This window comes from Jaculus jaculus, chromosome 18 (genome assembly GCF_020740685.1).
Source record: "Jaculus jaculus isolate mJacJac1 chromosome 18, mJacJac1.mat.Y.cur, whole genome shotgun sequence".
In the NCBI taxonomy this organism is placed as follows: domain Eukaryota; kingdom Metazoa; phylum Chordata; class Mammalia; order Rodentia; family Dipodidae; genus Jaculus; species Jaculus jaculus.
Window position 1 is genome coordinate 10,199,693 of NC_059119.1, and position 8,105 is coordinate 10,207,797.

Here is an 8,105-nt window from a genome sequence, read left to right on the forward strand (position 1 = left end):
ACACATTTCTCTATGCATGCACACGTCTGTGTGTCTATTAGTGTAAGAAATTCAGTAACTGGCTTAGTGAGGGAAACAAAATGGTATAGAACTACATATCACTACCAAAACCTAAATATTTCAGTTTAATTTCCTATCTTCTAAAATAGTCATCAAAAACATACCATACTTCCACATTGATAACAACCATTTTCATATGAATTGCTGTACTCTCTCCAACTTGTCTGTTTTGACTATTCCAGCACACGTGATCTCCTGAGATCTCTGTTTGTTTGGGCTTTTCTGGGACAGGGTCTTCATTCTGGCTGCCCTGACAACTGCTGAATTCCTCTAGGTGCTAGAGACACACGCGCGCACGTCTTGCTTGGCGGGATTAGCTCTAAGCATTCCGCAGTTACACTTGCAAAGACTCCATCCCCATCAGCCTCACATAGGCTTTCAGTCGTCAGGAAACTAGCAGGATAGTTAGCATGAAGAAACAAACTCACGTTATCTTTATATTTTTACAAAATCTATATTTTAATGACGTGTACACAGTTTAAAAAAATACAGAGCGCTCATACTCAAGGACTCTACGGGAGGGTGGCTTTACCAGGCGCATGCGCACGTCGTACCCGGAGCACCCGCGCATTTGCAGGACACGAAGGTGTGTTGAGCGCACCCGAGACACGCGTGGAGAGACTGCTTCGCCGGGTCGGCACAAAGTTACAAAGTTTAAGAAGGTGGTCATTGCTCTGGGGACCGAAACTTTGGCGTGGCCTAATGCAATCACTTCCCTGCAGGTAGTCCAGAAATGAGGGTAGGGCATGGTTTTCTCGGCGATCAAAGTCACTCTCGGGTTTCATCGAGGAGATCTACAAAATATACTAAGGGACAGGGGCAACGACCGGCGTCCTCGGGTGTTTTACCATTCCCCGCCCCCACCCTCCGCAGGCTCTCGGGCGAGGTCGGTGGGGGGGGGGGGCACCGGGAGGCGCGGCTAGCTGGCCATGGGGAAGGGCTCGTGCTGGAAGCCGAAGAGCCTCTGGCCGTAGGGCTCGGGCTCGCCGGGCAGCTTGGCAGCGGCGAGCGCGGGCAGGTAGCGATGGTCGCGGCCGAAGTGTTCACAGTGCGCGGCGGCCCAGTCGCGCTCGGAGCCCAGGCGCTCGGCCTCGGCCAGGATGCGCGTCAAGGCCATGATGTAGCTGAGCGCCATCTGCAGCGTCTCGTACTTGGACAGCTTCTTGTCCTGGCCCCACTGCGGCACCACCCTGCGCAGCCGGTCGAACGCCGTGTTCAGCCCCTGCATGCGCCGCCGCTCGCGCGCGTTGGCCGCCAGGCGCCGGCGCGCCGCGCTCTCCTGCCGGCCGGGCCCGGGGCACGAGCCTGCGCACGGCGCCGCGCCCGCGCACGGGGAGGAGGAGGCGGGGGAGGAGGAGGAGGAGGGAGGAGAGGAAGAGGAGGAGGAGGAGGATGCACAGTGCGCCGCGCCCGCGCACGAGGAGGAGGAGGAGGAGGAGGAGGAGGATGCTGCGCGCGCTTGCGGGCCGCTGGCTTTGCACGACTTCATCCCCGGCCTGCAGGGTGGAGGAGGGGACCTGCGCGCGGACCGGAGTGGCAAGCCGCTTCTCCAGCTCAGCGGAGCAACTCACGTGCAATCAATGAGTGTCGCTTCCTGGGATGGCTGGAGAACCAGGCTGTCTTCCAAATGTAGGGGAAAAGGAAACGGTCATGGGAAAGTCATTCCCCAACGTGAAAAGTTGGAAGAGAAGGAGCCCTGGCGGCACCAGTTTTGGTGTGGCCCTCCGGGGAAGCTCGAGCTCCGTTTTCAGGGGAGATGGGGTATCTTTGCAGGTTGGCTCGGCTAGGGAGGGAGGGAGGGAGGAAGCGCTCTGGCCGCTCGCTCGCAGTGGCGCTGGCTGAAGCTTTGCGGGAGCAGAATTTATAGCCGAGGGCTAAAAGAGTTAACAGGTGGCGGCAGGTGGGCGAGCGTCCCTCGGCTTCCATCTCAGCACCTTCCTACCCTGGGAACGGCGGGGGGGCGGGGCGACGCACAGCAGAATCCTAGCCTCGCCGCCTTCGTCTGTTGAAGTCTCTCCAAAGCAATGTCCAGCGATAACGCACCATCTGGAGTGGCCTGGCTGTCCCCGAAAGAATAACAAGGCGGGGGTGGGAAAAGAGTTTGGTTCATCTTTTCCCATACCACACAGAAGCCGAGGTTTCTAAACTATGCGAAGTCACTTGTGAAGATGTGAGAACTTTGACATTGTGAGAAACATCCGAAGTTTAGTACAAAGATTGTGCTTGGTTGAGAAGTGTGACGATTATGCATAATAGAGTCTAACTTGTTAACATTTTCATTTTATCTGCTAAGTGAATTGGGACAAATTAATAAGTCCATCATTTTAGACCTGGAATTTTCCTGTACGTTTGATTCTTTTTTTTTTTTTTTTAAGGTAGGGTCTCGCTGTAATTCAGGCTGACCTGGAATTCACTATGGCGTCTCAGGGTGGCCTCGAACTCATGGCGATCCTCCTACCTCTGCTGGGATTAAAGGTGTGTGCCACCACACCCGGCTCATTTGGTTATTTTCTGCAAGGTAATTTATAACATATCCAAAGATATGACTGTGTGTGTATTTAAAAGTTGGAGTTGTTCTAATTATGTAATTGGATTCCATGAGTTCAGAGGCCTAGGCAAATTCAATCTCTCTGCTTCATGTCCCTTGTCCATGAGTGTTTTTCGGACAGACACTGAAATCACGATTAATCACTTAAATCTAATAAAACATATAATGTACATATATGTGCAAGATGCAAACATCTAAATCATTTGTGAGGCTCTAAAATACAATGTTTACCCATCTCCTGGGGCAGAAACTATATTTCAAACAACTCCAGTGTTTCCACTGGCCAGCCTGTCCTCACAGATGATAACAAACCACAATTTCCACTCCTGATAGTTAGATGGTGTGTCCAAGGAACCATTCACTGGCTTCTCTCATCTCAACTTCTCTCTTGTTCTTAAGAGGCCTCAAGAGACAAAGAAACCAGCCCCAAACACTTTCAATCCAAAATTACTTCTGCAGGAAGACCAAGGAAGCTCTTTCTGCTTTTGAAACGTGGGCTTGTCAGCATTGTTCTCTGATGTTTTTGTGTAATTAAGTGATCAACAAGCTCTCACACATCAAGAGTCTTCTAACTGTGACTTGCTTCCCCACCATTGCCCAAGACCCTAGCCCCATCATAATTACCCTGAGTCCGGGTCCTGCCTTCCCATAAATAGTTGATTAATCCCCAGCTGACGCAGTGCCAGTGAAATGAAGTTGAGTAACATGAAGACAAAAGGATGTAAATGGACGTGGATGACCTTCAGCATGACAGATGTTGAGCATTGACCCCTGCGTGGAGCCGCTCAGCTCTGCTGACTCCGAGTCCTAACAGTCATCGTTGGGAACAGCAGCCCTGTGATGGGAAACACTATGTTATTTAGTCAACTAAATGCCAAATATATATCCTTTCAAGTCTGCGTGGGAAGGCCGTCCCAGTAATGCCACTGCTTCTTGTATTCATTTAGCCCATCCCTTTTCCCTAAGGCTCCACCAGCACTGCTTCATGGAATGGGTCTCTGATACAGTCCTTGTATTCCTGCTGGTCACTGTTGTCCAGAGTATTAATGAAATGTGTGGTTTGGGGCTGGAGAGATGGCTTGGTGGTTAAGGTTCTTGCCTGCAAAGCCTTAAGAACCCAGGTTCATTTCCCTAGGAACCATGTAAACCAAATGCCCAAGGTGATACATGCATCTGGAGTTTGTTTGCAGTGGCTGGAGGCCCTGACACAGCCAGTCTCTCTCTGTGTGTCAAACAAATAAATTAATTAAAATTTGGGGGGGGTCAATCAAAATTCAATATATTCTGAATAAGGCATATGAAAGCCTACTTTTTGGATAATGGCACACCCAGAAGCCATAGACTGTTACTAGAAAGTTTTCAGTGCCAGGAATGGGATACTTTCCAGTGAGTTGTTGGCCAGGGAGTCCCCTGTTGCCTCCAAAACATTACAGGCTATTGCCAAGGCCCTTGGTTTCCCACCAGAAACAGATGGTAAGACCCTATTGCTGAAGACTACACGTGCCTGGGCAGCAAGGTCACTGAGAAATAAAGCTGAGGCTGAGCTGAAAACCTCCCTGTAGACCAGCTGACCGAACGCTGGAAAAAGCTCACTGTGTGCAGCCCTGTGGAAGACAGTCGTCATCAGCGGTGAAAACAGGGAACACTGGAAGCCTCAGGGTTGGCCAGCCAGACCAAACGACTGAAAGGGTACAATAGTGGCATGTCTGTTCTGGGGGAAACCAAGTGCTCTCAAATTGGAATGAATCCTGCTCCCTGGGAGGGAATATATGCCTGGTACTGAAAACCTAATCAAAAGCCTATGGTGGGGGAGGTCATGAGCCCTAGGAATGTATTGCCTGCTCTTTGCTCACCGAACTGCCCTGTAAGCACTTCTCTTAATGTTCATATTCATATATTATTGCTACTCTCACTTTTGGTTAGAGAAACTTCTCTTTTCAGATGGTGGTGACCACTGGGATGACCCAAAAATGCAAAGTAGTGCTGAGAAGAAGTGACAGAGGAGTGCTCAGCACTGAAACATCTCTATCACACCGTCCAAGGCTCAGGGTCCATTGCAGAAGAGGTGGTGGAAAGAATGTAAGAGCCAAAGGAAGGGTAGGACTCCTTACAATGCAACTGTCCAGACAGAAATTGGCCTTGATACTCACGACCTTGCAGTGCCTAGCAATACCTTCATGAGACCCTCATAATAGTTGGAAAAAATGATGACACCAAAATAAACGAGTAATGGTGAGGGGGAGGAGATGTGATGGAGAGTGGAGTTGTGAAGGGGAGAGTGGGAGAGGGAATTATGGTGTTTTATCCTTGTTTTCTTTCTTTTTTATCTATATATCTTTTTAAAATTATTTTTTATTGATAACTTCCATAATTGTAGACAATAACTCATGGTAATTCCCTCCCTCCCCCCCCTTTCCCCTTTGAAACTCCACTCTCCATTATATCCCCTCCCCCACTCAATCAGTCTCTCTTTTATTTTGATGTCATCGTCTTTTCCACCTATTATGATGGCCTTGTGTAGGTAGTGTCAGGCACTGTGAGGTCATGGATATCCAGGCCATTTTGTGTCTGGGGGAGCACATTGTAAGGAGTCCTACCCTTCCTTTGGCTCTTACATTCTTTCTACCACCTCTTCAGCAATGGACCCTGAGCCATGGAAGGTGTGATAGAGATACTTCAGTGCTGAGCACTCCTTCTCAGCACCATGATGCCTTCTGAGTCATTCCAAGGTCATTGCCATCTGAAAAAAGAAGCTTCTCTGAATGATTTATTTTCTGTAAGTATAGAAGTTATCAATAAAAAGAAATGGAAAAAGGCTGGAGAGATGGCTTATCACTTAAGGCATCTGCCTGCAAAGCCAAAGAATCCCAGTACAATCCCCAGGACCCATGTAAGCCAGATGCACAAGGTGGTACATGCATCTTGAGTTCCTTTGCAGTGGCTGGAGGCCCTGGCGCACCCATTCTCTCTCTCTCTCTCTCAAATAAACAAATAAAAATTAAATTAGCCAGGTGTTGTAGCACATGCCTTTAATCCCAGCACTCGGGAGGCAGAGGTAGGAGGATTGCTGTGAGTTTGAGGCCACCCTAAGACTACATAGTTAATTCCAGGTTAGCTTGGACCAGAGTGAGACCCTACCTTGAAAAAACAACAATAATAATAATAATAACTTGATGAGAAAAAAGTGCATTAAGACCTAACTTCCATGGTGCACCCCCATACACACACACAGAGACACATACACACATGAAAAAAAAAGCATTTTAAAAACAAAAATAGGGGGCGGAAAGATGGCTTAGTGGTTAAGGCACTTGCCTACAAAGCCAAAGGACCTTGGTTCGATTTCCCAGGACCCACATAAGCCAGATGCACAAGGTGGCACATGCATCTGGAGTTTATTTGCAGTGGCTGGATGCCCTGGTGCATTCATTCTCTCTCTCTCATTGTCTCTCTCCCTGTCTCACTCTCTCTCTCAAATAAGTAAATAAAAATCTTTAAAAAGAAAGGAAGGAAGGACAAATAAATAACTGTTGAGAGAAAAGAGGGAAGGGGAGGAAGAAAGGAGGAGAAGGTGGATGGAAGGACTCCCGCACATGGAGAGCAGTCCCGCAGTCCCTTCCCCTGGCCACCAGTCCTTCTCCTCCCGCTAACCGCCCCTTGTGGGGAAATCGTCCTCCAAAAGCAATGACCATGGGCCCACTGCCTTTGTTGTTGCTCCGAAAATGTGACATCCACTGTTTTGCAGAGAGCAGGTGGCTTACATCCCCAAAGGGTGGCTCTCGTTCCCATCCAGGTTTCAGGCTGATCCTGAGTCAGCTCGGAGTGAAAGACCAGAGGCTTGGCTGCTCCAGCCAGCCACCGCTGATGTCTGCTCCCTGCCTGGGGAAGGGGAGATGGTCAGTGATTTCTGCTTATTTTTATTAGCAATGCTATTTTGTTCCCTGTACAACTAATTATACACCTTGGCTGGAGTTATTCTAAATGTCCAAACACTCTGGTCTTCTGAGACTCATGTTGCATGTCTGTCCCTCGTCACTCTGTGGCTCTCAGTCCCTCAGCTATGCCTCACTCACCCCTGTCCCCCCAGTAAAAAGGTGGGCTAGTGGGTCTTAAGGTTCCTAGGCTAAGTACAACCCAAAATTAGGAGTCGTATGAATGTATACCCTCCTCTGTTCACTGGACATCATAGGAAGCTGCTCCGCAGTGACTGGTGGTACTTCTACGTCCCAGGTTCTGTTCTGTTCTAGGCACTAAGAGACAAAACAGCAACCCGAGTGTTTGAAATTGCCACTGTTGGCATTCTCCTATGAGCTGATGTCCTGTTTCTTTATCTAGATTATAAGTACATGGAGGGAAGGGGAAAATTTTTAATGATTTAGGTCTCGCTAGAATATTCAATAAATGCATACATGTGGCTTGTTTGATTGAAGTTTCTAGTGAGGCTACTTAAGCTAAAGAGCCCAATACAATCACTATAAACACCTTCACCGTGAGTTCGAGGCCAACCTGAGACTATATAGTGAATTCCAAGTCAGCCTTGGCTAGAGTGAAACCCTACCTCAAAAAAAAAAAAAAGACACCTTCAGGGTCTGGGAATGTGGCTCAGCAGTTAAAGGCACTTGCTTTCAAAGCCTGCCGACCTGAGCTCTGTTTACCCATGTAAAGCCAAATGCAAAGACACCCGCGTGTCTGTGACCCCAACACTCCGTGAGAATCCAAAGCCCACGGGCCAGCTGGTTTGATGTTGCGTAACAGCAACAAGGGCCTCTGTCTCAAGACACCAGAAGATCACAAACACCTTGAGGTGGTCCTCTGACCGCCACACATATGCCATGGCACATAGATGCCCATACACTCACACACACACATACATAAGCACATACAAATAAATTTAAGCATAAATACAAATTAAAAAAAAAATCCCTCCAAGGTATAGGCCTCAAATCCCAGCAACTAAGGAGCCTGAAGCACTGGGATGGCCAGTTCAAGCCCAGCCTGGGCTGCTTAGTGAAACCCTGTCTCAAAATAAAAATTTTAAAAAGTGACCGGGCTTGGTGGCACACACAGAGATAGGAGGCTCACTGTGAGTTCCAGGCCAACCTGGGTTAGAGTGACACACTACCTTGAAAAGAAATAGTTTAAAGACTGGGGATGTCGCTCAATTATGTCTATCATGCATGTAGCCCTGGATTCAATCCCCAGCAGAGATAGAGAGAGAGAGAGAGAGAGAGAAAGGGTTGGAGAGATGGCTTAGCGGTTAAAGCACTTGCCTGTGAAGCCTAAGGTCCCAGGTTCCATTCCCCAGAACCCATGTAAGCCAGGTGCACATGGTGGCACATGCGTCTGAAGTTCATTTGTGGTGGCTGGAGGCCCTGATGTGCCCGTTCTCTCTTGCTGTCTTGCTAATAAATTAATAAATAGAAATACAATATTTTTTTAAAAAAGAAAGAGAGAGAGTGTGTATATTCAGGAAACACTTATCAAATGCATACCAGGT

The 8,105-nt window shown here is 48.4% G+C and overlaps 1 protein-coding gene across 1 annotated transcript; it reads right to left on the bottom strand.

Moving 5' to 3' along the window:
* Positions 1-231: 231 nt before the first annotated feature.
* Positions 232-1,549, bottom strand: Atoh7 (atonal bHLH transcription factor 7). Its single transcript, XM_004657875.2, has 2 exons — positions 1,522-1,549; positions 232-1,416 (listed from the first exon to the last, which is right to left on the bottom strand). Exons 1-2 carry the CDS (start codon positions 1,547-1,549, stop codon positions 980-982), a joined length of 465 nt encoding a protein of 154 aa, XP_004657932.2. The 3' UTR covers positions 232-979.
* Between the last annotated feature and the right edge of the window lie 6,556 nt (positions 1,550-8,105).

Excerpts from the sequence above, each read along its gene's own strand:
- Atoh7 (XM_004657875.2), bottom strand. The coding sequence starts at position 1,549 with ATGAAGTCGTGCAAAGCCAGCGGCCCGC. Across the intron at positions 1,417-1,521 it reads GTGCAAAGCCAGCGGCCCGC|CCTCCTCCCCCGCCTCCTCC; the intron begins AAGCGCGCGCAG and ends CTCCCTCCTCCT.